Source organism: Oncorhynchus tshawytscha, linkage group LG10 (assembly GCF_018296145.1).
Source record: "Oncorhynchus tshawytscha isolate Ot180627B linkage group LG10, Otsh_v2.0, whole genome shotgun sequence".
Taxonomy (NCBI): domain Eukaryota; kingdom Metazoa; phylum Chordata; class Actinopteri; order Salmoniformes; family Salmonidae; genus Oncorhynchus; species Oncorhynchus tshawytscha.
In genome coordinates, this window is record NC_056438.1 from 17,994,941 (window position 1) to 18,022,420 (window position 27,480).

The window sequence follows — 27,480 nt, forward strand, 5'->3', positions numbered from 1 at the left end:
AAGGGTGAGACAGCCACAGTGCGAGAGACAGCCACAGTGCGAGAGACAGCCACAGTGCGAGAGACAGCCACAGTGCGAGAGACAGCCACAGTGCCACAGTGCGAGAGAGAGCCACAGTGAGAGCCACACAGCCACAGTGCGAGAGACAGCCGAGAGAGAGCCACAGTGCGAGAGACACAGTGCGAGAGACAGCCACAGTGCGAGAGACAGCCACAGTGCGAGAGACAGCCACAGTGCGAGAGACAGCCACAGTGCGAGAGAGAGCCACAGTGCGAGAGACAGCCACAGTGCCACGAGAGACAGCCACAGTGCGAGAGACAGCCACAGTGCGAGAGACAGCCACAGTGAGAGACAGCCACAGTGCGAGAGACAGCCACAGTGCGAGAGACAGCCACAGTGCGAGAGACAGCCACAGTGCGAGAGACAGCCACAGTGCGAGAGACAGCCACAGTGCGAGAGACAGCCACAGTGCGAGAGACAGCCACAGTGCGAGAGACAGCCACAGTGCGAGACAGCCACACACAGCCACAGTGCAGCCACAGAGACAGCCACAGTGCGAGAGACAGCCACAGTGCGAGACAGACAGCCACAGTGCGAGAGACAGCCACAGTGCGAGAGACAGCCACAGTGCGAGACAGAGACAGCCACAGTGCGAGAGACAGCCACAGAGAGACAGCCAGCCACAGTGCGAGACAGCCACAGTGCGAGACAGAGACAGCCACAGTGCGAGAGACAGCCACAGTGCGAGAGACAGCCACAGTGCGAGAGACAGCCACAGTGCGAGAGACAGCCACAGTGCGAGAGACAGCCACAGTGCGAGAGACAGCCACAGTGCGAGAGAGACAGCCACAGAGAGACAGCCACAGTGCGAGAGACAGCCACAGTGCGAGAGACAGCCACAGTGCGAGAGACAGCCACAGTGCGAGAGACAGCCACAGTGCGAGAGACAGCCACAGTGCGAGAGACAGCCACAGTGCGAGAGACAGGAGAGAACTGACGGTAGAGGTGAGCAGCAAGACAAACAGAAAAAGACAACCACTACACTTGCAATAACATCTGCTAACCCTGTGTATGTGACCGATAAAACTTGATTTAAACCACCTTGCAAGCTTTGTGTAAGAATAAATGTAGGTTTTTTTGTACAAGTGCCTAGCTTTGAGTCCCTATTTTCTTATTAATGTTGGTACAGTACAATGTTAGATCTTAATTTGAGTCCCTGCTACAGCAGGAAAATAATCACACAGCAACACCATATTATAATTTAGACATGCGTTTGGTTTGATATCATTTTTCATTACAGAAAATCAAGTCAAATTTCAGAAAGGGGGAAATTAAACTTCAAAAGCCTTTTTAAACCTCAAATTACACAACTTTTAAAAGTCCTGCAACACAGGAAAGTTCCCCTGCAACAGGGTGATCAAATGAAGATCCTACATTTGTACACAGACCCACTACTACAAAATAAACATGCGTACATAATGCTTCTTAGATATTCATGGCCATGTGGGCCAGCAGAGTTGGCGAGAAATCCTGCAATCCAGCTAAAGAAAAATAAATCACACAGACAGTCTGTCCATTCTAATATTTTATTCAATGCCATTTAAATAATATTAATCTATACTTTGTTGAAGTGGGTCTTTGACCATTCATTCTCAAATAATAACAAGTCACGATATAATACAAGTGCCGTTCGAGGATGAGGAACATAAGACACCGTACAGCGTCAGTCACATACACTGTTCTGTTGACTGATACAGTATGGCTCACTGGTGCACACACACACACTGCCCTGCTCATGGCCTCTCCAGGGTGCAGCATACAGCGGTCTGAACACCAAGGCAAACTGCTGAGCATAAACCCATTGAGACAGTATCAAAACATACAAATCATAACACTTCAACATAAGTCAAAAATATGTTTTTTTACAACTGACTGTCAGGGAAGCAGCCATAAACCCCCCCACGATAGGAGGATATCAGAACACACATAACCCAGGGGATTGGTCCAATACCAAAGCCATGTATACGTTTAAATATGGCTCTGACCAATACGTGTTGCCATGCTGAGGGAAAGTATTGTCGTTGCTTCTTTATGAATCAGTCAGTCTACAAGCCTGCATCTGCTGTAGGAAACAGTGGGATCGCCGCTCACTCCTTTACAGTCAGTACAGCATTATTATGTTATAGGTGTTGACTATATTATTACAATCATTACCGCCTCAGTCCAGCAGAGGGCGCCATACCATCACTTATAGGCAACCAGCACAGCAGTGCATCCACACCAGCAGTTTTACCTCCTATGTCACCGTCTGAGTAAGAATGGAATGAAGAAGCCCCCTAGGCACTGATCTAAGGTCAGTTTAGAGTCTCTCTCCTAAGAAAAACAGTTGGGATTTGGTGTAATCTGATCCTAGATCTGTGGTTAGGGGCATTCTGTATCTATGTTTGCGCCCCAGGCAGGGCTAGGCCAGGCTCTGGGTTGGTAGGCGAGGACGGTCGCCCCTTAGGACCTTTATAGAGCAGCCCTCGGTTGGCTCCCGTACAGTCCCTGTTCAGGTTCTTATAGGGGTTCCTGTGAGGGGGTGCGCGGAAACACAGCGAGGGGAACCGGAGCCCCGCCAGGCAACATCCAGAACACGAGATAACCTCCTCCTGCTCCAGAGAGGGAGCGGAACCGTTACCGGTGCCATTACCGGAGCTGAACGGCGAGCCCCCTATGGGCCCCCCAGGAGTGGAGTGGTACCCGTTGGTGCCCCCACATCCTAGGTGGGGCAAAGGTAGGGGGGGCAAGCAGGGAGGGTCATTGGATATGGGGGGAACATTACCCCAGCCATTGGTGAATGTAGAGGGTGTGGGTGTGGAGGGTTTGGAATAAGGAAGGAGTGTAGGTTGAGTGCCATCTAGAGTGTCGGGGGAGCTGGTGCAGTCCATGGGTTCTTCCTCCAGGCTGCTTGTGTCCACTTCCTCCTCTTCACATAGCTGGTCTAATGACAGCAGCTCTGGGTCGAGAGGAAGCCCGGAGTCATCGGCAGTGAGGCCCTCGCTGCTCTTCCTCCTCTCCACATCCTCTTCGACCACGAACTCAGACTCAAAGGTAAACCTCTCTTCTACGATTTCCCTCTCCTTCTCGTTCTCTCCATTCCTCTCATTACTATCAGTCCCTAGGTCTGTTTTCTCTGCACTATTGTCTTTGGTGGTGGGGGGCAGGAGATCTGGAGGAGGGGTGCAGGGTAGTGACAGGCAGCGTCTATGGAGCCTTCCTCGGGGCATACCCCCACCCCCCGCTCTGTCAGAGGGGGTGGTACAGGGGTCCAGAGGTTGGGGTAAGGTGAACGTTAAAGAGATGACTGACTTGCTGGGCGTGTCAAACAGTTTGATCTTGCCTCCGTTAAGGTCCTCTCGCAGGGAGAAGGGGTTGACACGGGTGGGAGGGGCCAGAGTGGGGAGCGTGACTGGAGGGAGCATGTCTGATTTGCTGCGGCAGAGGCGGGGGTCACCAGGGAGACAGAGGGACCGTCTTCGCAGCAGGCTGAGATCTGGAGAAAGAGATGCTGAAAGAGAGATTCAAGAAAAAATATATATAATCACACATGGCTAGTAATGCACCTTAGAAATGGCATATATAAAATTGAATAAATGTGTCCTACACCGATCTATTGATGTTAAAGTCTATCTATATCCAAAAATATACATGCAACAATTTCAATATTTTACTAAGTCACAGTGCAGTCAATTAAATAAGTTCATTAGGCCCTAATTTATGAATTTAATACGACAGGGCAGGGGTGCAGCCAAGGGTAGCCTCAGAGGGCATAGGTCCACCCACTGGGGAGCCACTGGGGAGCCGGGCCCAGCCACTGGGGAGCCGGGCCCAGCCACTGGGGAGCCGGGCCCAGCCACTGGGGAGCCGGGCCCAGCCAATCATTGTTTTCCCCCCAAAAAGTGCTTTATTACAGCCTGAAATAGTTCTGTTTTATCAGATGCCTGGGTGGCTGGTCTCATAAAATCCCTCTGGTAAAGAAGTTTTGTTCAGTATATAGAACATTCCTAGACATGTCCCTGTGCTAGTCCCCATCCCACAGTGCTGAATTGAAAAAAGTACCACTTTCTTATTCACTTTCATCATGACTGATGATAAATATTGAGAGCAGCATTTCTTCTTAGACACCAGAAAAACAGACCCCCCCCAGCTCATAACTCCCCCAGCTCATAACCAACAGCTGGGTCTTAATGACTCCTGTCTGAACACAGTTGTGTTTTGGAGAACCCTTTCAGACTGACCTCCCTGTGCTCCATACCCTCCAGGACAGACACACACCCCCGTTGGTGCAGCTTCATCTTTCTGAGTCCTCTCAGTCACTCTTCCCTCCAGCTCTTCTACGATCTCTGAGAATGATGGACGACGCTTTGGATCCATCTGAGAGCGAGAGATGGACAGACGGAGAGAGATGAGCAAAATAAATAAATATATATATATATATCTTTTAAGTCTGTCAATTACTCAAGAGTCATAGTACGAAGGAGAAGGAAAAAGGGGTAACAATAAAATGAGAAAAGGTAGAAGATTTGCATGTGTGTGAGAGCGAGCGTCTTGGTGCGCGCGTGCGTGTGAGAGCGAGCGTCTTGGTGCGCGCGTGTGTGTGTGTGAGAGCGAGCGTCTTGGTGCGCGCTCGCGTGTGTGTGTGAGAGCGAGCGTCTTGGTGCGCGCGTGTGTGTGAGAGCGAGCGTCTTGGTGCGCGCGTGTGTGTGTGTGAGAGCGAGCGTCTTGGTGCGCGCGTGTGTGTGAGAGCGAGCGTCTTGGTGCGCGCGTGTGTGTGAGCGAGCGTCTTGGTGCGCGCGTGTGTGAGAGCGAGCGTCTTGGTGCGCGCCTGTGTGTGTGAGAGCGAGCGTCTTGGTGCGCGCGTGTGTGTGTGTGTGTGTGTGAGAGCGAGCGTCTTGGTGCGCGCGTGTGTGTGTGTGAGAGCGAGCTTCTTGGTGCGCGCGTGTGTGTGAGAGCGAGCTTCTTGGTGCGCGCGTGTGTGTGAGAGCGAGCATCTTGGTGCGCGCGTGTGTGTGTGTGTGTGAGAGCGAGCGTCTTGGTGCGCGCGTGTGTGTGTGAGCGAGCCTCTTGGTGCGAGCGTGTGTGTGAGAGCGAGCCTCTTGGTGCGCGCGTGTGTGTGAGAGCGAGCGTCTTGGTGCGCGCGTGTGTGTGAGAGCGAGCGTCTTGGTGCGCGCGTGTGTGTGTGTGTGTGTGTGAGAGCGAGCGTCTTGGTGCGCGCGTGTGTGTGAGAGCGAGCGTCTTGGTGCGAGCGTGTGTGTGAGAGCGGGCGTCTTGGTGCGAGCGTGTGTGTGTGAGCGAGCGTCTTGGTGCGCGCGTGTGTGTGTGAGAGCGAGCGTCTTGGTGCGCTTGTGTGTGTGTGTGTGTGTGAGCGAGCGTGTGAGAGCGAGCGTCTTGGTGCGCGTGTGTGTGTGAGAGCGAGTGTCTTGGTGCGCGTGTGTGTGTGAGAGCGAGCGTCTTGGTGCGTGTGTGTGTGTGTGAGAGCGAGCGTCTTGGTGCGCTCCTGTGTGTGTGTGTGTGAGCGAGCGTCTTGTGTGCGCGCGTGTGTGAGAGCGAGCGTCTTGGTGCGCGCGTGTGAGAGCAGCGTCTTGGTGCGCGCGTGTGTGTGAGCGAGCGTCTTGGTGCGCGCGTGTGTGTGAGCGAGCGTCTTGGAGCGCGTGTGTGTGTGTGAGAGCGAGCGTCTTGGTGCGCGCGTGTGTGTGTGTGAGAGCGAGCGTCTTGGTGCGCGCGTGTGTGTGTGAGAGCGAGCTTCTTGGTGCGCGCGTGTGTGTGAGAGCGAGCTTCTTGGTGCGCGCGTGTGTGAGAGCGAGCATCTTGGTGCGCGCGTGTGTGTGTGTGTGAGAGCGAGCGTCTTGGTGCGCGCGTGTGTGTGTGAGCGAGCCTCTTGGTGCGAGCGTGTGTGAGAGCGAGCGTCTTGGTGCGCGCGTGTGTGAGCGAGCGTCTTGGTGCGCGCGTGTGTGTGAGCGAGCGTCTTGGTGCGCGCGTGTGTGTGTGTGTGTGAGAGCGAGCGTCTTGGTGCGCGCGCGTGTGTGAGAGCGAGCGAGCGTCTTGGTGCGCGTGTGTGTGAGAGCGAGCGTCTTGGTGCGAGCGTGTGTGTGAGAGCGAGCGTCTTGGTGCGAGCGTGTGTGTGAGAGCGAGCGTCTTGGTGCGAGCGTGTGTGTGAGAGCGAGCCTCTTGGTGCGAGCGTGTGTGTGAGAGCGAGCCTCTTGGTGCGAGCGTGTGTGAGAGCGAGCCTCTTGGTGCGAGCGTGTGTGTGAGAGCGAGCCTCTTGGTGCGAGCGTGTGTGTGAGAGCGAGCCTCTTGGTGCGAGCGTGTGTGTGAGAGCGAGCCTCTTGGTGCGAGCGTGTGTGTGTGAGCGAGCCTCTTGGTGCGAGCGTGTGTGTGAGAGCGAGCCTCTTGGTGCGAGCGTGTGTGTGAGAGCGAGCCTCTTGGTGCGAGCGTGTGTGTGTGAGCGAGCCTCTTGGTGCGAGCGTGTGTGAGAGCGAGCCTCTTGGTGCGCGCGTGTGTGTGAGAGCGAGCCTCTTGGTGCGAGCGTGTGTGTGAGAGCGAGCCTCTTGGTGCGAGCGTGTGTGTGAGAGCGAGCCTCTTGGTGCGAGCGTGTGTGTGAGAGCGAGCCTCTTGGTGCGCGCGCGTGTGTGAGAGCGAGCCTCTTGGTGCGAGCGTGTGTGTGAGAGCGAGCGTCTTGGTGCGAGCGTGTGTGTGAGAGCGAGCGTCTTGGTGCGAGCGTGTGTGTGAGAGCGAGCGTCTTGGTGCGAGCGTGTGTGTGAGAGCGAGCGTCTTGGTGCGAGCGTGTGTGTGAGAGCGAGCGTCTTGGTGCGAGCGTGTGTGTGAGAGCGAGCGTCTTGGTGCGAGCGTGTGTGTGAGAGCGAGCGTCTTGGTGCGCGCGTGTGTGTGTGTGTGAGAGCGAGCGTCTTGGTGCGCTTGTGTGTGTGTGTGTGTGTGTGTGAGCGAGCGTGTGAGAGCGAGCGTCTTGGTGCGCGTGTGTGTGTGAGAGCGAGTGTCTTGGTGCGCGTGTGTGTGTGAGAGCGAGCGTCTTGGTGCGAGTGTGTGTGTGTGTGAGAGCGAGCGTCTTGGTGCGCGCGTGTGTGTGAGAGCGAGCGTCTTGGTGCGCGCGTGTGTGAGAGCGAGCGTCTTGGTGCGCGCGTGTGTGAGAGCGAGCGTCTTGGTGCGCGTGTGTGTGAGAGCGAGCGTCTTGGTGCGCGTGTGTGAGTGTGAGCGTCTTGGAGCGCGTGTGTGTGTGTGAGAGCGAGCGTCTTGGTGCGCGCGTGTGTGTGTGTGTGAGCGAGCGTCTTGGTGCGCGCGTGTGTGTGTGTGAGCGAGCGTCTTGGTGCGTGCGTGTGTGTGTGTGTGTGAGAGCGAGCGTCTTGGTGCGTGTGTGTGTGTGAGAGCGAGCGTCTTGGTGCGCGCGTGTGTGTGTGAGAGCGAGCGTCTTGGTGCGCGCGTGTGTGTGAGAGCGAGCGTCTTGGTGCGTGCGTGTGTGTGAGAGCGAGCGTCTTGGTGCGCGCGCGTGTGTGTGCAGCGCGTGTGAGAGCGAGCGTCTTGGTGCGCGCGTGTGTGTGTGAGAGCGAGCGTCTTGGTGCGCGCGTGTGTGTGTGTGTGAGAGCGAGCGTCTTGGTGCGTGCGTGTGTGTGTGTGTGTGTGAGAGCGAGCGTCTTGGTGCGCGCGTGTGTGTCTGAGAGCGAGCGTCTTGGTGCGCGTGTGTGTGTGAGAGCGAGCGTCTTGGTGCGTGCGTGTGTGTGTGAGAGCGAGCGTCTTGGTGCGCGCGTGTGTGTGAGAGCGAGCGTCTTGGTGCGCGCGTGTGTGTGTGAGAGAGCGCGAGCGTGTGAGAGCGAGCGTCTTGGTGCGCGTGTGTGTGCGAGCGAGCGTCTTGGTGCGCGCGTGTGTGTGTGAGAGCGAGCGTCTTGGTGAGCGTGTGTGTGAGAGCGAGCGTCTTGGTGCGCGTGTGTGTGAGAGCGAGCGTCTTGGTGCGCGTGTGTGTGTGAGAGCGAGCGTCTTGGTGCGCGTGTGTGTGTGTGAGAGCGAGCGTCTTGGTGCGCGTGTGTGTGTGTGTGAGAGCGAGCGTCTTGGTGCGCGTGTGTGTGTGTGTGAGAGCGAGCGTCTTGGTGCGCGTGTGTGTGTGAGAGCGAGCGTCTTGGTGCGCGTGTGTGTGTGTGAGCGAGCGTCTTGGTGCGCGTGTGTGTGTGAGAGCGAGCGTCTTGGTGCGCGCGTGTGTGTGTGAGAGCGAGCGTCTTGGTGCGCGTGTGTGTGTGTGAGAGAGCGCGTCTTGGTGCGCGTGTGTGTGTGAGAGCGAGCGTCTTGGTGCGCGTGTGTGTGTGTGAGAGCGAGCGTCTTGGTGCGCGTGTGTGTGTGTGTGTGAGAGCGAGCGTCTTGGTGCGCGTGTGTGTGTGTGTGTGAGAGCGAGCGTCTTGGTGCGCGTGTGTGTGTGTGTGTGTGTGTGTGTGTGTGAGAGGGAGCGTCTTGGTGCGCGTGTGTGTGTGTGAGAGCGAGCGTCTTGGTGCGCGTGTGTGTGAGAGCGAGTGTCTTGGTGCGCGCGTGTGTGTCTTACGTGGCAGCAGGTGACCGCGAGGTTCAGGAAGTCAGGGGGACAGTCTCCCACCATGTGCTGAAACGTCTCTATGTCCAGACCAAAGTCCTACAGAGGGGAAAAAGCGTCACACACTGATCAGCGACATCACTCAGTGAAAGAGCCCTAGAGAGACTCCAACAGGAGCTCTGATTTGTGTGTGTCTCCTGACCCCTCCTGTCTCAGCCTCCAGTATTTATGCTGCAGTAGTTTGTGTGTCGGGGGGCTAGGGTCAGTTTGTTATATCTGGAGTACTTCTCCTGTCCTATTCGGTGTCCTGTGTGAATCTAAGTGTGCATTCTCTAATTCTCTCCTCCTCTCTTTCTTTCTCTCTCTCGGAGGACCTGAGCCCAAGGACCATGCCCCAGGACTACCTGACATGATGACTCCTTGCTGTCCCCAGTCCACCTGGCCATGCTGCTGCTCCAGTTTCAACTGACCTGAGCCCTAGGACCATGCCCCAGGACTACCTGACATGATGACTCCTTGCTGTCCCCAGTCCATCTGACCGTGCTGCTGCTCCAGTTTCAACTGTTCAGCCTTATTATTATACGACCATGCTGGTCATTTATGAACATTTGAACATCTTGGCCATGTTCTGTTATAATCTCCACCCGGCACAGCCAGAAGAGGACTGGCCACCCCACATAGCCTGGTTCCTCTCTAGGTTTCTTCCTAGGTTTTGGCCTTTCTAGGGAGTTTTTCCTAGCCACCGTGCTTCTACACCTGCATTGCTTGCTGTTTGGGGTTTTAGGCTGGGTTTCTGTACAGCACTTTGAGATATCAGCTGATGTACGAAGGGCTATAAATAAATTTGATTTGATTTTGATTTGCTGTACTCCCTTCAGTCCCTAATTTACACAATAGAACAGAAGAGGACGCCGTCAGCGACTTCACTGAAAGGACTGACTTACTGCCTGGTGGGAGCTGTTAAACTGCAGTTTCATACAATGGCCAGGAGGAGACGTTCAGGCTACGTCACATCATACCCTATTGTGAACCCTGATTGTGTGCTAGTGTGTTGGGGTGTGTGCGCGCGTTGTGTTCAAACCTCTGTGCGGGGGAGGATGTCAGGGTCGGCCTGTATCCTAGCGATGACCTCACACAGGATGATCCCATACGCAAAGACGTCCACTTTCTCGTTGTAGACCTCTCCTCGCAGTACTTCCGGTGCCATCCAGTAGGGGGAGCCCACCACAGCCAGAGGCTCCTGGTCGGACTCTTCACTGTGGACAGAGAGAGGAAGACAGGCCTGGACATTATTACAGGTGGTGAAGTTGCCTTTAGATGCTGGTCTAGGGTCGGCTTTGCATTTTCCCCACTAATAGGACTGGAGGGGGGGGATCTGATCCTAGACCTGAACATAGGGGGGAAACCCCAGAGCCATTGTTTCCAGCTCAGACTTCAGCTCGCTTCATCGCGCTCTAGTTCAGTTACAACCATCCCAAAAGGAAAGTTTACATGGGGTAAATCTGTTGTGTGTAAAGGCATAAAGGGGCAGACAAACACAAGTGACTGCGAGGTGCATGCCCCCCCCCGGCAGTCACTTCCTCTGTGCTATTTCCATCTCACTAAACCATGATATTGCATAAGTAGTGAGGGAAGTGATGGGAGCTGAGAAAGAGGAGAGCTCCCAGTGTAAACACTATTTGGGGAAGTGGAGGGAGAGCGCGAGAGAGAGCTGACATTCAGCCGGGGAGAGGGAGAGCGCGAGAGAGAGCTGACATTCAGCCGGGGAGAGGGAGAGCGCGAGAGAGAGCTGACATTCAGCCGGGGAGAGGGAGAGCGCGAGAGAGAGCTGACATTCAGCCGGGGGGAGAGGGAGAGCGCGAGAGAGAGCTGACATTCAGCCGGGGAGAGGGAGAGCGCGAGAGAGAGCTGACATTCAGCCGGGGGGAGAGGGAGAGCGCGAGAGAGAGCTGACATTCAGCCGGGGAGAGGGAGAGCGCGAGAGAGAGCTGACATTCAGCCGGGGAGAGGGAGGGCGAGAGAGAGCTGACATTCAGCCGGGGAGAGGGAGAGCGCGAGAGAGAGCTGACATTCAGCCGGGGAGAGGGGCGAGAGAGAGCTGACATTCAGCCGGGGAGAGGGAGAGCGCGAGAGAGAGTTGACATTCAGCCGGGGAGAGGGAGAGCGCGAGAGAGAGTTGACATTCAGCCGGGGAGAGGGCGAGCAAAGAGAGAAAGAGACCAAGTGTGCTTGAATAGTTTGACCATATTTGGAAAGCTTTCCTAAACTCCATCTGTCTCTCTCCCACTCTCTGACAAACAGAGTTAGAGTGCACATACACACGTTGACAAATTCAGAATTAGAGGAAGGTCATCAACATACAGCAGACATTGCATTCACTGATTCGTAATTTTAATGTTTTGTCAAATCAGTTTCCTTCGACCTAAAAGCACAGTAAATAAACAAAAACATGTTGTGATGCATCAACACAACGTGGCTGTACAAAAACAAATAGACAAGGTAAACACTGGGGTGACTGTAGACAAAAGACAGGAAACGGTACACACACACACACACACACGGGTTAACGCGACAGCTGCTTCCTCTCAGACAGTGTTTACAAAAAGGATACAGACCCATTTACCAGGCCGGGGGGGGGTATGTGTGTCCAGCTGATATTTAATCTGTGCCCACTATGGGCAACTTCTAAATAATTAGCAGGACACCAACTTGTCAACAGGAAGAAGCAGAGAGGATTAAAACAGGCTGGAGCGATGAATACAACACACGAGGTGTCAATGTTAGAATTATAAACCAGTTATATCTGGAGTTGGTGTATGTGTGTGTCTCGCTCTCAATCCAGCCAGATTAAATATTGACACCATCGCAGTAAGTCAACGAACGATGTACCCCCCTGAAGCAGGGGCTTAAATCACACATAGTTCCACATAGCTGGCAAACCACAACTTCTTCAGGGGGAAGTGTGTCTCACATTCTTTGGAAAATGGGACTCTGCTTTAATGTGATGAATGATTCATTTTTTTAGACCCAAGACAGTGATAAGGTCAGTTTGTGTTTTTTTATGTACACATTATAGTGAGGGGGAAGGGAAGCTGAGCATAGAGCCTACAGGCAACTTCTACCTGGGGTTTCAGTGACTGACTGAAAGATTGATGGACAGAGCCAAAGAGAGCGAGTGTGTGTGAGCTATCAAGATAGAGAGCGTGAGAAAGAAAGGGGAAGGTAGAGCAACCATTCAGGTGTTTTATCTAATCAGTTTGTGTTGATAGACGGATGATGAATAAACTCCACTGACCTGTACTCTGGTATTTTCTCTGCCAGGCCAAAGTCCCCCACCACAGCAGTACACTGGCCACTGGCCCAACGCACCAGGCAGTTCTACAGGACAGAACCAGAAAGATGGCGGTCAGGACCCGTATTCACAAAGAGTCTCAGAGTAAGAGTGCTGATCTAGGATCAGGTCACTCCTGTCCATGTAGTCTTATTCATTATGATCCACAAGGTAAAAATGATCCTAGATAAGCACTCCTACAAGCTTTATGAATACGGGCCCTGATAAATCCATTTATAGTTAACTGTGTACTTGAGTACGCACTATTTAGTGTTAAGGAGTGTATGCATGTGTAGCGTGCCACCTGTGTGCCTGCCAAAGTATGTACAATTACCGACAGGAGGTGTGTATCCGTATAACTGAGTGTACCTTCGCGCACGTGTGTGTGCGTGTGTGTGTGCGTACCTTGGATGTGAGGTCTCTATGGAAGATGCCTCTGCTGTGGAGGTACTGCAGGCCCCTAGCGATGTCTAGAGACAGGCCCATCCTGACTGACCACGACAGGTACTGGTCACTGTCCAGCAGCTGCTCAAGGTTACCCCCGTTGATGTACTGGAAGTAACCATGACAACCACAGACAAGCGTCACTCAAAAACAGGCGACTGTGCTGTAACCAAGACAAACAACAGGTTTCCCTAACCTTTACCACAGGTGACTCTCCATTGAGAAAAAATAGATCTTTTTTGCAAGACAGGTACAGGTCATTGTACATCAACCTAGACGACATCGAATCAAATAACTGGCGGGAGTTCAGATTCCCCCCCCACGTAACCATGACAACCGTTAAGGAAGCATCAGGTACAAAAAGTAGCTATAACCGGACCAATAGTTTCTACATCCTAGCCAGTCTACCCTTGTTTAAAAGAGGAGATCTTACCTCTGTTAATGCATGGAGCTGTCCCTCATTAACACATACCCCTACAAACCTGGGACAGGAGACAGGAAGATGATTAGGTAAACATAATAGGTGGGGGGTTTAAATGTGTATACTGAGGGATTTCCCCTGCAGACCAAAGCATTGATGGATATGGACAGAGTGTGTTTTCATAAAAGCAGAACACAGACCTGAGTATGTTGGGGTGAGACAGACGGTTCATCAGTTGGACCTCCCTCAGCATGTTAGCTCTGTTACTGGCCATGGTGTTCATCTTCAGAGCCATCACCCGCCCACTGATACGGTGCTGCACCTGCACAGAGAGAGACCGGAGGAGAGAGAACCATCACTAAGGTCAGACACTGGCCGTATGTTACGGACATGACATCCAGCGTTAGGGAAAGGAAACCATTGGACAAGCAGTGAACATCAACTGTACTGTGAGAAAGAGTTGAAAGTGAGGAGAGATCTTATTGGTCCAAAATGTTAGGCTCCAGTGCGTCTAGCCCCCCGAGGGTCCTAGACTGGCATGTCTAGCTAAGCTGGGTGCTTTGGTGGAGAGTGTCTGGTGGTCACCATGGTGATGTGGCGTCTCATCCCCTATATCCTTGAGTGTGTTCGGAGGGGCTTGGACTCCTGCCCATCTCCCTCTAACTAAGACCATATAGATACCCACTAAGTAGTCCAACAGTCCAATTAGTACTGGGAGGGTGTACATGTCATGTTTGTAGGTATGAGAGAGTGAGTGTGACACATATAGTGGTGGTGTGTGAAGAGAACAGAGAGCGTGGTTACATCAGTGTGACAGTGGCCTAGTAGATAGGAGTTGGCCAGCAGATCAGTGGAGTGATGGGAAATCTAGAGTTTATTAATGGATCTATTAAAACAGACAGTCTGGCCTCGATCTTAAATCAAGGCTACAGCATACAGTCAACCAGTGACCATTAGGTCCATCCTACTCTGAACTGCAGTCCGAGATGGGGCGTGGGTACACACACAGAGTGGCCGCTGCTGTATTGAGGCAATCAGTGCCTTTACACATTTATGACCACACTTCCAGTAAGAGCTAGTGCCGTCTGAGGATTAGCTCTATGGTTCGTTCCCCGATCTAATTTATTAGATCTGGTTACAGGATTTAACTACATTAGTATTGCTGTACTACAGGCCAGCAGGATCATACAGAATAGCCTCTATCCCCCTCGCTCACACACACACACACACACCCTAATGCAGAGATGAGCCAACTGCTGAACTGAGCCGCCCCCTCTACCAGGTAGAGGCCGTGCCGCCGCCCCCTCTACCAGGTAGAGGCCGTGCCGCCGCCCCCTCTACCAGGTAGAGGCCGTGCCGCCGCCCCCTCTACCAGGTAGAGGCCGTGCCGCCGCCCCCTCTCGGTCTAGGCCAGGGATGGGCAACTCGAGTCCTCGAGGGCCTGATTGGTGTCACAGTTTTGCCCCTGCTAACACACCAGAGTCCAATAAATCACCTAATCCCGATCTTCAGTTTAGAATCCAGTTTGATTAACTTATGGCTGCAGGGGCAGTACTGAGTAGCTTGGATGAAAGGTGCCCAGAGTAAAACGATCTGCTCCTCAGTCCCAGTTGCTAATATATGCATATTATTATTAGTATTGGCTAGAAAACACTCTGGAGTTTCTAAAACTGTTTGAATGATGTCTGAGTATAACAGAACTCATATGCCAGGCAAAAACCTGAGAAGAAATCCAAACAGGAAGTGGGTAATCCGAGGTTGGTCAATTTTCAACCCAGCCCCTATTGAATACAGAGTGGGATATGGATAAAGTTGCACTTCCTAGGGCTTCCACTAGATGTCAACCATCTTTAGAAACTTGACTGAGGCTTCTACTGTGTTGTGGAGCCAGATGGGAGCGCTTTGAGTCAGTGGTCTGGCAGAGAGCCAGGTCTGCGTTCCATGGCTCCTCTAAAGACATAGAAATTCTCTGGTTGGAACGTTATTGAATATTTATGATAACATCCTAAAGATTGATTCTATACTTAGTTTGACAAGTTTCTTCGACCTGTAATATAACTTTTTGAAGTTTTCGTCTGATGTTCGGATGGACCTGCACGAGCGTTTGGATTTGTGTACTAAACGCACTAACAAAAGTAGCTACTTGGACATAAATAAAAGGACATTATCAAACAAATCAAGCATTTATTGTGGAACTAGGATTCCTGGGAGTGCATTCTGATGAAGATCAAAGGTAAGGGAATATTTATAATGTGATTTCTGTTGATTCCAACATGGCGGGTAATTTTATTTATTTTCTGAGCGCCGTCTCAGATTGCATGGTTTGCTTTTTCCGTAAAGTTTTCGAAATCTGACACAGCAGTTGCATTAAGGAGAGGTATATATATATATATATATATATATTTCCATGTCTAACAATTGTATTTATCAACATTTATAATGAGTATTTCTGTAAAATGATGTGGCTCTCTAAAATATCACCGGATGTTTTTGGAACTAGTGAATGTAATGTTCCAATGTATACTGAGATTTTTTAAATATGAACTTTATCAAACAAAACACACATGTATTGTGTAACATGAAGTCCTATGAGTGTCATCTGATGAAGATCAAAGGTTAGTGATTAATTGTATCTCTATTTGTGCATTTTGTGACTCCTCTCTTTGGCTGGAAAAATTGCTGAATTCTGTGACTTGGCGGTGACCTAACAATCATTTGTGGTGCTTTCGCTGTAAAGCCTATTTGAAATCGGACACTGTGATGGGATTAACAACAAGATTCCCTTTAAAATGGTATAAGATACATGTATGTTTGAGGAATTTTAATTATGAGATTTCTGTTTTGAATTTGGCGCCCTGCACTTTCACTGGCTGTTGTCATATCGATCCCATTAACGGGATTGCAGCCCTAAGAAGTTTAATCAGCTGTGGTTACTAGGGATGGAGAAAAAGTGAGACACCAATCAAGCCCTCGAGGACTGGAGTTTCCCACCCCTTGTCTAGGCCATCTGCTTTGTCCCGTCCACATGCAGAATTTCAGCTCAAATAAACAAGTGCTAAGTAATCATGGATACAGGCCGTTGCCCAGTGGCCACAAGCAAAAATAGTCCTGCCATGGCAATGTGGTGTGAGAGTCTACCTCAGGTAGGTAGGTGTGTGTGTGGTGTCAGTGCTCCAGTCACAGCTAAACAGTGAGTAGCTGTGATATCAGCATTCTAGTGACAGGAACATGGAGATGCCCAATAAATCTTACTCAGAGATCGATTTGGCTAAAATCAACATTTTCTTGGTGACCTGGAGACAAGACCAGGGGATTCATGTGGGGCTGGTAGCTGAACAAAGTACACAATAAACAGGCAGGGAGGACCTGTCTGTCTTCCTGTGTCGTCCTTAACCTTTTGCGTGTAGGGGGCAGTATTTTCATTTTTGGTTAAAAAACGTACCCATTTGAAACGGCCTATTTCTCAGCCCCAGAAACTAGAATATGCATACAATTGTCAGATTAGGATAGAAAACACTTGAAAGTTTCCAAAACTGTAAAAATAGTCTGAATAGAACAGAACTAATATTGCAGGCGAAAGAAAGCCTGAGGAAAATCCAATCAGGAAGTGCCTCTTATTTTGAAACCTCTGTTCCTATGCATGCCTATCCTCCATTTAAAAGGGATATCCACCAGATTCCTTTTTCTATGGCTTCCCTAAGGTGTCAGTCTTTCGACGGTTTCAGGCTTTTATGTTAAAAAATGAGCGTGAAGGATCACATTGCGTAAGTGGATAGGTGGGGGCTCTCAGAGTGAGTTTTGCGTAACTGAGTAAAGCAGCCATTGTTTCTCCTGCTGTTATTGAAAAAGCTACACACTCGGTTGATATATTATCGAATATATATTTTAAAAACAACTTGAGGATTGATTATAAAAAACGTTTGACATGTTTGTGGACATTATGGATATTATTTGGAATATACTGCATCTGTGTTGTCGTGACCGCTCTTTCCTGTGGATTTCTGAACATAATGCGACAAACAAACATAGGTATTTTGGTTATAAAAATAATCTTTATGGAACAAAAGGAACATTTGTTGTGTAACTGGGAGTCTCGTGAGTGAAAACATCCGAAGATCAAAAGGTCAACAATTTTTTTTGATTGCTTTTCTGATTTTCGTGACCTAGCTACTTAATGCTTAGTGTACATAATGTTATGTTATGCTATCGACAAACTTACACACGCTTGGATTGCTTTCGCTGTAAAGCATAATTTCAAAATCTGAGACGACAGGTGGATTAACAAAAGGCTAAGCTGTGTTTTGCAATATTGCACTTGTGATTTAATGAATATGAATATTTTTTTGTAATATTATTTGACTGTGGCGCTATGCTAGTCAGCGGTTGCTGATGACAATTATCCCAGTACCGGGATGGGTAGCATCATGAAGTTAAATAGAACACGATCCACTGTCTAAACCAGGAGCTGACCGTCTTCCTGTGTAGTCTTTAAATAGAACACGATCCACTGTCTATAAACCAGGAGCTGACCATCTTCCTGGGTAGTCTTTAAATAGAACACGATCCACTGTCTATAAACCAGGAGCTGACCATCTTCCTGTGTAGTCTTTAAATAGAACACGATCCACTGTCTAAACCAGGAGCTGACCGTCTTCCTGGGTAGTCTTTAAATAGAACACGATCCACTGTCTAAACCAGGAGCTGACCGTCTTCCTGGGTAGTCTTTAAATAGAACACGATCCACTGTCTAAACCAGGAGCTGACCGTCTTCCTGTGTAGTCTTTAAATAGAACACGATCCACTGTCTAAATCAGGAGCTGACCGTCTTCCTGTGTACTCTTTAAATAAAACACGATCCACTGTCTAAACCAGGAGCTGACTGTCTTCCTGGGTAGTCTTTAAATAGAACACGATCCACTGTCTAAACCAGGAGCTGACTGTCTTCCTGGGTAGTCTTTAAATAGAACATGATCCACTGTCTAAACTCTAAACCAGGACCTGATACACTCCGCACCATTTAGTGTTTTGCACAACATCGGTAGTGAGTGCCTCACAGACCGCAACTCTAGTATCTAATGCTATGACAGCCCTTCCCCACTCTTGCTGTGTGTGTGTGGTAAGCCTAGCAGGAGCAAGTAAGAGCATGCAGCTTCAGGACATCAAAAGAAGCCCCCTCTCTCTTCTGCTCCACAGTAGAAACATTTTCCACTATGCCTTTCCTCCCCCCCCTGCCCCTCTCTGGGCTGACTTACTGGCCCTTCAGTCACACCTCCACAACCATCTGGATCGTGTTCATTAGGGCGCACCATAGCAAAATGTTTTGCAACAGAAGATTTGTCCAGGTAGTCACTCACTCCCTGTTGAAGTCAGTTGTGTCCCAGTTTGGAGCGAAATGAACACATCCCTAGTCTGTTTATTTACCTACTATAGTGCTGAGGGTGGGGCCAGGGTGCTGGGGCATAGCAGGGACAACAAGATTCTTACACACTATAGAACGTGGAGACAGAGCACAGGGAAATGGAAAGAACAGTCAAATCTGTGTGAGTGCATTTAAATACCAAGTAGGTGCGCATGCATTTAAATACCAAGCAGGTGCGCATGCATTTAAATACCAAGCAGGTGCGCATGCATTTAAATACCAAGCAGGTGCATGTGAGCTCATGTGGAACATAAACAAAGGAACACACACACACATCTTGATTGACAGGAACACAAGCTTTGACTGGAGAAATAGAAGCAGGGAAAAGTGCTAGCTAAGTCACACCTCCTCCTCCAAACCCCAGCCAATGAACAGCCTGACTGACTCATGTGACTCATTGTAACAGATCACAAACACATGGGTGACAGTCGAGGATGGATAGGTGTGTGATGCTAGGTCTGTCTGGGTAAAATAAATCACTGCTGAGTTTGCACAGAGGAGATTACCGACTCAGACAGAGGAGGGTGTGAGTGAGTGTGGGTATGTGCATGTCACAGAGAATGTGTTATATATATATATATATATATATATATGGTCTGTTTAAGGAGTAGTTTCTCAGGACGGCTGTTTTGGAAGAGGGCAGACTTTCCACAACTGAAGTCTCCTCTGATAAAACCCTGTTCCGTTTTGACAACAGGACCCTGGAGGAGAGCACTTAATCCAGCCTGTCAATCAAACACACAGATTTCCTCACATGAGCCCACAGAGGCACGTTCACTCAAACGCTGTCCGAGTGAGTCATCTCCTCTGTGCAAATGCAGTAGTGATTTTGCCCTGACAGTTCTAGCATCATCAGTGTCCTCAGGGGTTGAAAGAAGGCGAGTGAGAGAAATTTAGCAAGAATGAAGATATACAACACAGAATGTACCACAGAAGGCTTGCAAAGAGAATGTGAAGCAAGAAAATAAATAGGCCAATAAATTCAAGAGTTAAGAATGAACTGTTGTTGCAGATCAATCTGTGGCAGTAAATGGAGAGCAGATACATATATATAAATATTACCAATATGATCATGTTGACATTTGAAGCATTTAGCTAAGAAAACGTCTGTATGTTCTGGCAATGAAAAGCAGGTGAGTGGGAATGGGGCGGCAGGTAGTCTAGAGGTTAAAAGGGTTGGGCCAGTAACTGAAAGGTCGCTGGTTCGAATCATATGCCACACCTGTCGGGTGGATGGATTATCTTGGCAAAGGAGAAATGCTCACTAACAGGGATGTAAACAAATTTGTGCAAAATAAATTGAGAGAAATAAGTTTGTGCGTATGGAACATTTCTGGGATCTTTTATTTCAGCTCATGAAACATGTGACCAACACTTTACATGTTGCATTTATATTTTCATTCTAGTTATTCTATACTGAATGGAACATTCTAAGTGTGTTCACCGCACTTCATTAAAACAGTAATATAATTACTATTAATTGTATTATATTTCCGTGGCCAAAACAATGATCATTTGTGATTCAGTCAGATGATCTGAACAAGGAAGTACCAGGACTCCTGCCTGCCTGTACAGGAAGTAACAGTTACAGTACGGCAGACAGGTCAGTCTAGGGAGCTCTCTCACAAAAAGATAAAAAGCAGAACCTGAAGGATTAGTCTTGACACGCGCACCCCTCCTCATATTGCACAATGGCAGCGTTGAGGTATGAATACCTGCCTGACGGCTGTGAGGAAAGCATCCATTGATCCAGAGTGTGTGTGTGAGACAAAGGTGCTGAATAACACTAGAGATGGCAGGATGCCAAGAGTTTTGTGCAGCACTGTTTATAATCCAGCATCAAGACTCAACGCTCCAGAGGGTGTGTGAACAGAGTGGCGAGGATCATTTATGGCTCTATTACCACACAGTCTGTCATGTCATCTGAACATTATAACAGTTAGATTGGAACTCCATGTAATTGCTGCGGTAAAAAGAATTTGCATTCATATGCAGTTATCAAAGGGCAGGTTGCTCAATCAAGAGGCATCTTTACAGCTGGCACTTTTAAACCCCAAGTCATTTGCATGCTCACTGCCCAGTCAAAGGGCAACATGGCTGGGAGGAGTGATCCGAGTGTGTGATACAGTAGGAGCATGACTCAACCTCCTAGTCTAATGAAAGGTCTAGGATAACATTTTCCTTAACTTAAATATATGGTTAACTGTGCTAACAAGGTCCCGGAACAGGGGCCCGAGTGTGAGATTCCAGACCTCGTTACCTTAACCATGATTGTTATGGTCATGGTTAACTGGACTCAGTTGTTGACAGTATACCTAGGGCCCAGAGTTTTTCCTGACCAGGAAATACTACAGGAACATAGTTTATATGCTATAATGTACACTGGGAGTTTTCCCAGGTCAGGACACATGTTTAAGAAAAACTCCTGGCCCAATGTTATGAACATTACAATGCTCTGTGAAACAGGAGCAGGAATAGATGAAGTTGACACTATTGCTTATGTTGCCCATAGAGCTCTGAGCTATGTAGGGAATAGGGCAGTGGTTCCCAAACTTGGGGTTGGGACCCCATGTGCGGTCCCATCAAATTGAAATGGGGTAACCTAAGAAAATTTGTAATCTTATCAAACAAAATGTTTCCCTTCAAATGGGTATAGCATACAACCTTTAAGTATCAACTAATGACCCCTTACACTAGTAGAATGGAGTCTATCCCCATGAAGTTCTGGAAACCGGTTAAAGACCTGGAGAATAAACCCTCCTCACAGCTGCCCATGTCCCATGCCCATGTTGATGTGGTTGTTACTGACAAGAAGCACATGGCTGAGCTCTTTAAATCACCACATTAAGTCAGGATTCCCATTTGACTCAGCCATGCCTCCTTGCCCGTCCTACATTTCCTCATCTCCCACCCCTTCTAATGCAACTATTCTTGATGCTTCTCCCTCTTTTTCCCCTGCCCTTCAACACAGTTTCTCCCTGCAGGCAGTCACTGAGTCAGAGGTGCTAAAGGCGCTCCTGAAACTTGACCACAAAAAAACATCTGGGTCAGATGGTTTAGACCCTTCTTTAAGGTTGCTGCCCCCATCATCGCAATGCCCGTCTGTCCTTTCTGGGGAGATTCCCATTGCTTGGAAGGCAGCCACAGTTGGTCCTTTATTTAAATGGGGGAGATCAAGCTAAACCGAACTGTTACAAGCCAATTTCTATTTTGCCCTGTTTATCAAAAGTGTTGGTAAAACTTGTCAATAATCAACTGACTGGCTTTCTTGATGTCTATAGTATTCTCTCAGGTATGCAATCTGGTTTCCACTCAGGTTATGGATGTGTCACTGCAACCTTAAAAAAGGTCCTCAATGTCACCATTGCCCTTGATTCTAAGCAAGGTTGTGCTGCTATTTTTATTGCCTTGGCCAAAGCTTTAGATACGGTAGACCATTCCAATCTCATGGGCCGGCTAAGGAGTTTTGGTGTCCGAGGGGTCTTTGGCCTGGTTTGCTAACAACATCTCTCAAAGAGTGCAGTGTATAAAGTCAGAAAATCTGCTGTCTCAGCCACTGCCTGTCACCAAGGGAGTACCCCAAGGCTCAATCCTAGGCCCCACGCTCTTCTCAATTTACGTCAACATAGCTCAGGCAGTAGGAAGCTCTCATCCATCTATATGCAGATAGTCTTATACTCAGCTGGCCCCTCCACAGATTTTTTGTTTGCTACAACAAAGCTTTGTGTCCAACAAGCTTTCTCTACCCGGAACCTTGTTCTGAACACCTCCAAAATAAAGGTCATGTGGTTTGGTAAGAAGAATGCCCCTCTCCCCACAGGTGTTATTACTACCTCTGAGGGTTTAGAGCTTGAGGTAGTCACCTCATACAAGTACTTGGGAGTATGGCTAGATGGTGCACTGTCCTTCTCTCAGCACATATCAAAGCTACAGGCTAAAGTTAAATCTAGACTTGGTTTCCTCTATCTTAATCGCTCCTCTTTCACCCCAGCTGCCAAACTAACACGGATTCAGATGTCCATCCTACCCATGCTAGATTACAGACGTCATTTATAGATCGGCAGGCAAGGGCGCTCTCGAACGGCTAGATGTTCTTTCCCATTCGGCCATCAGATTTGCCACCAATACTCCTTATAGGAGACATCACTGCACTCTATACTCCTCTGTAAACTGGTCATCTCTGTATACCCGTCAAAAGACCCACTGGTTGATGCTTATTTATAAAACCCTCATAGGCCTCACTCCCCCCTATCTGAGATATCTACTGCAGCCCTCATCCTCCACATACAACACCCATTCTGCCAGTCACATTCTGTTAAAGGTCCCCAAAGCACACACATCACTGGGTCGCTCCTCTTTACAGTTCGCTGCAGCTAGTGACTGGAACAAGCTGCAACAAACACTCAAACTGGACAGTTTTATCTCAATCCCTTCATTTAAAGACTCAATCATGGACACTCTTACTGACACTTGTGGCTGCTTTGTATGATGTGTTGTCTGTGATGTATTGTTGACAGCCCTGTGTGCTGTTGTCTGTGCCCAATAATGTTTGTACCATGTTTTTGTGCTGCTAACATGTTGTGTTGTCATGTGTTGCTGCCTTGCTATGTTGTCGTCTTAGGTCTCTATTTAGTGTTGTCTCTTCTTGCGATGTGTTTTGTCCTATATTTATATTGTATTTATTTTTTAAATCCCAGGCCCCCCGTCCCCACAGGAAGCCTTTTGCCTTCTGGTAGGCCATCACCGTAAATAAGAATGTTCTTAACTGACTTGCCTAGTTAAATAAAATAGAATGCGGGTTCATGTCATTGTGTCTGGACAGCTGGCGGGACCTAAAATTGAGTGAATATGAGCACAGCAACCAGGGGATATCATTTCTCCAAGTTGTCTCCCCTGCATATTCTAGTGTCAATTTAGGGTTGTGTAAAGTAAAAGATTGGGAACCCCTGGAACAGGGTGTCATTTGGGGACACAGACCAGGCTGAACCCCCTGGACTTTCTCCTCATGCAGTTCAGGGGCAATTTCACATTAACGGAATGAGGCGGAGACTCAGATTTTGCACTTAGAAAATAGGTCAAACAAAGAAATTGCAAAGTTAAAAACCATACAACTACGCAAAAGGACGACTTCATTTTCACATTTAGTTTGAAATAAAACACATTTACTTCAACAGTGCAGATTCAAAGTTTAGGAACTGAATGATTGCACAAACAGCAAAGCAGTCAATATGTTAACAAACTCTGCATATGTTCAAGTAATGGAGAATTGCTCAGTGGAAATGGTTAAATTAGCAGTACCTCCTGGATTTTACAGGGATTTGTGATATTTTTAGGCTTAAATGCTTGATTTTGCTGCAGCAATTCTGTACTTTTTTTTTATGGCAATATGCAAGGACTGTCACATTTTTTACATGTGGGTCGATTTTTTTATATATATTTTTTAACCTTTATTTAACTAGGCAAGTCAGTTAAGAACAAATTCTTATTTTCAATGACGGCCTAGGAACAGTGGGTTAACTGCCTGTTCAGGGGCAGAACGACAGATTTGTACCTTGTCAGCTCGGGGATTTGAACTTGCAACCTTTTGGTTACTAGTCCAACTCTCTAACCACTAGGCTACCCTGCCGCCCCATAACCATATTACGCAGCTAATGTGCAAGTGATAGGTTGAAAATGCAAGCCCTCTTTGTAATGCAGTGATGGATCAGTTTTAAGCGATAATATTGCGTTGATTTGACTGTTTAATGCAGAAACAGTGTGGTGATTGGTCAAATTTGTAAACCAGCCTTCACATAACATGCAGGGAATGGATATGAAGTAGTCCTTGTGCAGAGTCATAACGTTTGTTTTAAAGTCATTGGCTTTTGTTTGACAGATTTTGAAGTGCAAAATCAGCATCAGCATCCTTCCGTTCTCGTGAATTTGCCCTTTGAGTAGGGTTAACATCTATCTCTGCCTACAGACCGACAGGCCAGGAACGGGTATTACTTTCACACCAAAACACTGTCCCTTCCCTGTAATGTGGGCTATAGGGTTGGGGTCAATTCAATTTTAATTCAAATGAATTCACAAAGTAAACCAAATTCCTTTTCCAAATTGTCCTCATTGAAAAGCATTGGAATTTCAGTGTAATTCCTGAATTGACTGGAATGGAAATGCCCCAAACCTGGTGAGCCACAGACACAGTTCTGGTGCGGGTCAATGTGGTGTTGTGGTCACCAGCAGCAAAATCATCATCAAGCCAATCACCATGTAAGCGTAAGCCTACCTTATCTAACTCCTTGAGTGTCAGGTATTTAGAAGCTTCTTGTTTTCTACATAAGATTATTTTATATAAAAAATATATTTAAAAAAAAACATGTTTCTGGAAAATGTCCTTCCAAAGAAGGTCCCTAACCTAAGCCACCTCCACACACACAGTAAAGGCCAACTAGCCACTAGTTTATAAGACCTAGATTATGTCCCAAATGGCACCCCATTCCTTATTTGGTAAACTACTTCTGACCAAAGCCTTATGGGGGCCCTGGACAAAGGTAGTACACTAAATAGGATGCCATTTGGTACCAAGATATTGTTACCCGATGCATCAGGTAAGAATGCATGGTCATCATGTTTCATGCTTGGTGCCAATGATGACCTTAACAGGGATGCTCAGATGCCCAAACGGAGTTAGGTTGGCCATCTCACCCCACACTGTTTTGCATAAAACCTAGACTTGCTAAAACAAGTCAGCACGCAGAGTTAGTCTGGACACGTATTTAAAGTGTCTCACAGTAAGAGTGCTGATCTAGGATTTAAAGTGTCTCACAGTAGGAGTGCTGATCTAGGATCAGGACCTTTTCTCCATATTAATTATGATCAAGTAAAAACGGACCCTTAATCAGCACTCTTACTCTAAGACGCTTTATGAATAGGCTACAGGACAGGCCCTGAGTTCCAAACTCTTGCATGTAATTTATAGCTAACTTACCTTGAACACTTCTGAGAAGAAGCCCGAGCCAATCTTCTCGCAGATGAAGTCATCTATCCGGGCCAGGCTGGACACAGCGCTGCGCAGTGCCCGGTAGGACGAGGGCCTGATCCGGTTCGGCCCGTGTACCGCGTGGATGGGTGGCTCCGCCGCCTCCTGACACCGGTCCGGCTCGACTCGCTCCATCTCGGTTATCCCGGGACTGCGACCTGCACGCAGTTTAAAATCCAACGTTTCTGTTTACATTTCTCATGTCCTCCGCAGCAGCGCGACGGTCCCGTGAAACGGATGAGCTTCACACTGGATGCTGAATTTCAGAACGAGGGTGAAAGACCGATTAATATCGCTGCCGAAATCCCATCGAACTCTAACGCAAAACACTGCCGTCTGTGTCCTCAAGTTCGGGTATTTCTTCCTTAGACTTTAGTTTCTACACAGCTTCCTTCCATCATGCCGCATCCGGCAGCGGTTGTGCGCGGTGTGTTTGATTCCGTGACTGTAAATATTTAGGCAGGCTATCCCCTCGTTCTCTCCCTCTACCCAATGCTGTAACTGCGCACTCAGGCTGCAGCAGTCAAAATCAGCTTCCTCTGGTCTGCATACGTATGCAGCGAAAAGGGCTCCTATTCTGCACCAATTGAAACCGGGTTTCCAGTGCGTATTTGTTGACAGAACGCGAAGCAGACAGACTCGCCGTTCGTTCGATGAGGAAATGAGAACAGAATTCCCTGTAAAATAGAAAACGAGGATGTTAACTGTGGCTAACCGGTTATATGTGTAGCATAGGCCTACTTATCTGTGACTGGTCTGTCCTGATACAGGTCATGGAAGCAGTTAGCCCTTGACCATGACTCGGTTTCATTACACTACACATAAGGGTCGTTGGACAAAGGAGTATTCTGTACGGGGAGGTCTGTTATGAGCCCCGACCCTTGGTCTGAACATTAACACGCATCGCTTGCGGCAAGGTTTTTGGAAACATAAGGACCATGTGTCATATTAGTGAGAAATAATTTGGAAAAAACAAAAGTGTAGATTGATATACACCTTTATAGGGATAGGGTAAGGGTTCCCACACGGCCACATTTCCATGTTACAGCGCTTGTTTACGGATAACTGACAGAAGACAAAGTGGACAACCTTTGCCAATTAGCCATCTGCGCCGCTGAACACCTGTGTGTCAAGGGAAGACAGATGCCAAACTGTTGACAGGGAAAAATACTGTCAGCTGCAACTGTTAAAACAGTGTACAGTAAAAGTGTGTATTTTGCATTTATGGAATTATTTGTGTTATGTGAAAGAGGGCTGTGTGTTTCTAAAACCATACCGCAATTGAGACTCAATTCACGTTTATATGGAGTATTTGTCTTTGTCTTTCAGAGCCAATTCGCCTTTAAACAAAACATTTAAGGTCCTTGGACTATATGAAGTAACATTAGGCTACTTTAGTCCATTATTGGGATAGAAAGTAGTGCGATATCGCATCATCATTGTAGACACTTTACATAGACTACAGAACTGATCTAGGCCTAACCTGAGCCAATCGCACAGGCGATTAAAGGCTAGGAGCCTATTCAAATGTACAGTATTTTGATTAATCACTCAATAGAAACGAGACTGACAGGCTGTACAAACACAGGCAAATATTCAGGTTGAAAACAAACAACCGATGGACGGGCGGCGGGAGCTTGATGCTGTCGGTAAACAGTGAGCGAGCATATTCGTGAGAGACCTTCGGCCACCGTCAGCTTGACTGCGAGTCGTACATTATAAATGCTGGGCTGAGTTGTGGGGGTTTGCCAGTCTCCCACACAATTCGTTATGCACTAAATATAAGCCTACACTATTTCAAAATTGAAAATAATGACAAACACACTAGGGGAGGAATCATGCGCAACTTCGCAAAAATCATGGACGCGACTTACCTGCAATTCATCAAATCTACAGGTAGCCTAGCCTATGTAACCTCAGCCTCAAGTGCCCTTAACCGACCGAGGTGTTTGGTTACCGGGCCTCTTATTTGACTAATTAATCAGCCTTGTCTACCGTCCCGCTGCAGCACGGTTCTCGTTTTACGTCCCCTTGCCTCCATTTGTCTTGTGCTCTGCAGTGCACCGAGGAAAAAAAGTGCGACTTTTAGTGTGGATTCTTATTGGAGGAGAAGATACTGGGCGGGGCCCTACGTCATCACCTTCAGAAACAAGCAAGTCAAAGTAAACACACGTTGCCTGTCATAGTGCGCAGTATATCCTACAGTAGTCTATGCAATCAAATGAAATAAATCAAATGTATTTCATTAAGACCATGTTACATCTGCAGTTGTCAC

General features: G+C 48.4%; 1 protein-coding gene across 3 annotated transcripts; it reads right to left on the reverse strand.

Annotated features, from left to right (window-relative positions):
* Nucleotides 1-1,567: 1,567 nt before the first annotated feature.
* tesk1b (testis associated actin remodelling kinase 1b) lies at nt 1,568-27,259 on the reverse strand. 3 transcript variants are annotated; one of them, XM_042328260.1, is made up of 10 exons: nt 27,080-27,259; nt 25,155-25,363; nt 12,966-13,087; nt 12,778-12,826; nt 12,306-12,452; nt 11,865-11,947; nt 9,651-9,825; nt 8,582-8,668; nt 4,281-4,416; nt 1,568-3,550 (listed from the first exon to the last, which is right to left on the reverse strand). In XM_042328260.1, exons 2-10 carry the CDS (start codon nt 25,338-25,340, stop codon nt 2,439-2,441), a joined length of 2,097 nt encoding a protein of 698 aa, XP_042184194.1. In that variant the 5' UTR covers nt 25,341-25,363; nt 27,080-27,259; the 3' UTR covers nt 1,568-2,438. The 3 variants fall into 3 exon arrangements, with proteins under 3 accessions (XP_042184194.1, XP_042184193.1, XP_042184192.1); XM_042328259.1 differs by having other exon boundaries at nt 25,155-25,461; XM_042328258.1 differs by having other exon boundaries at nt 25,155-25,882.
* Between the last annotated feature and the right edge of the window lie 221 nt (nt 27,260-27,480).

What these genes read in the sequence shown, in the direction of transcription:
- tesk1b (XM_042328260.1), bottom strand. Translation starts at nt 25,340, where the DNA reads ATGGAGCGAGTCGAGCCGGACCGGTGTCAGGAGGCGGCGGAGCCACCC. An exon ending in TCTCACCCCAACATACTCAG is followed by an intron (nt 12,827 to 12,965) that starts GTCTGTGTTCTG and finishes CTCCTGTCCCAG; the next exon opens with GTTTGTAGGGGTATGTGTTA. An exon ending in ACATCCTCCCCCGCACAGAG is followed by an intron (nt 8,669 to 9,650) that starts GTTTGAACACAA and finishes TCCCCTCTGTAG; the next exon opens with GACTTTGGTCTGGACATAGA.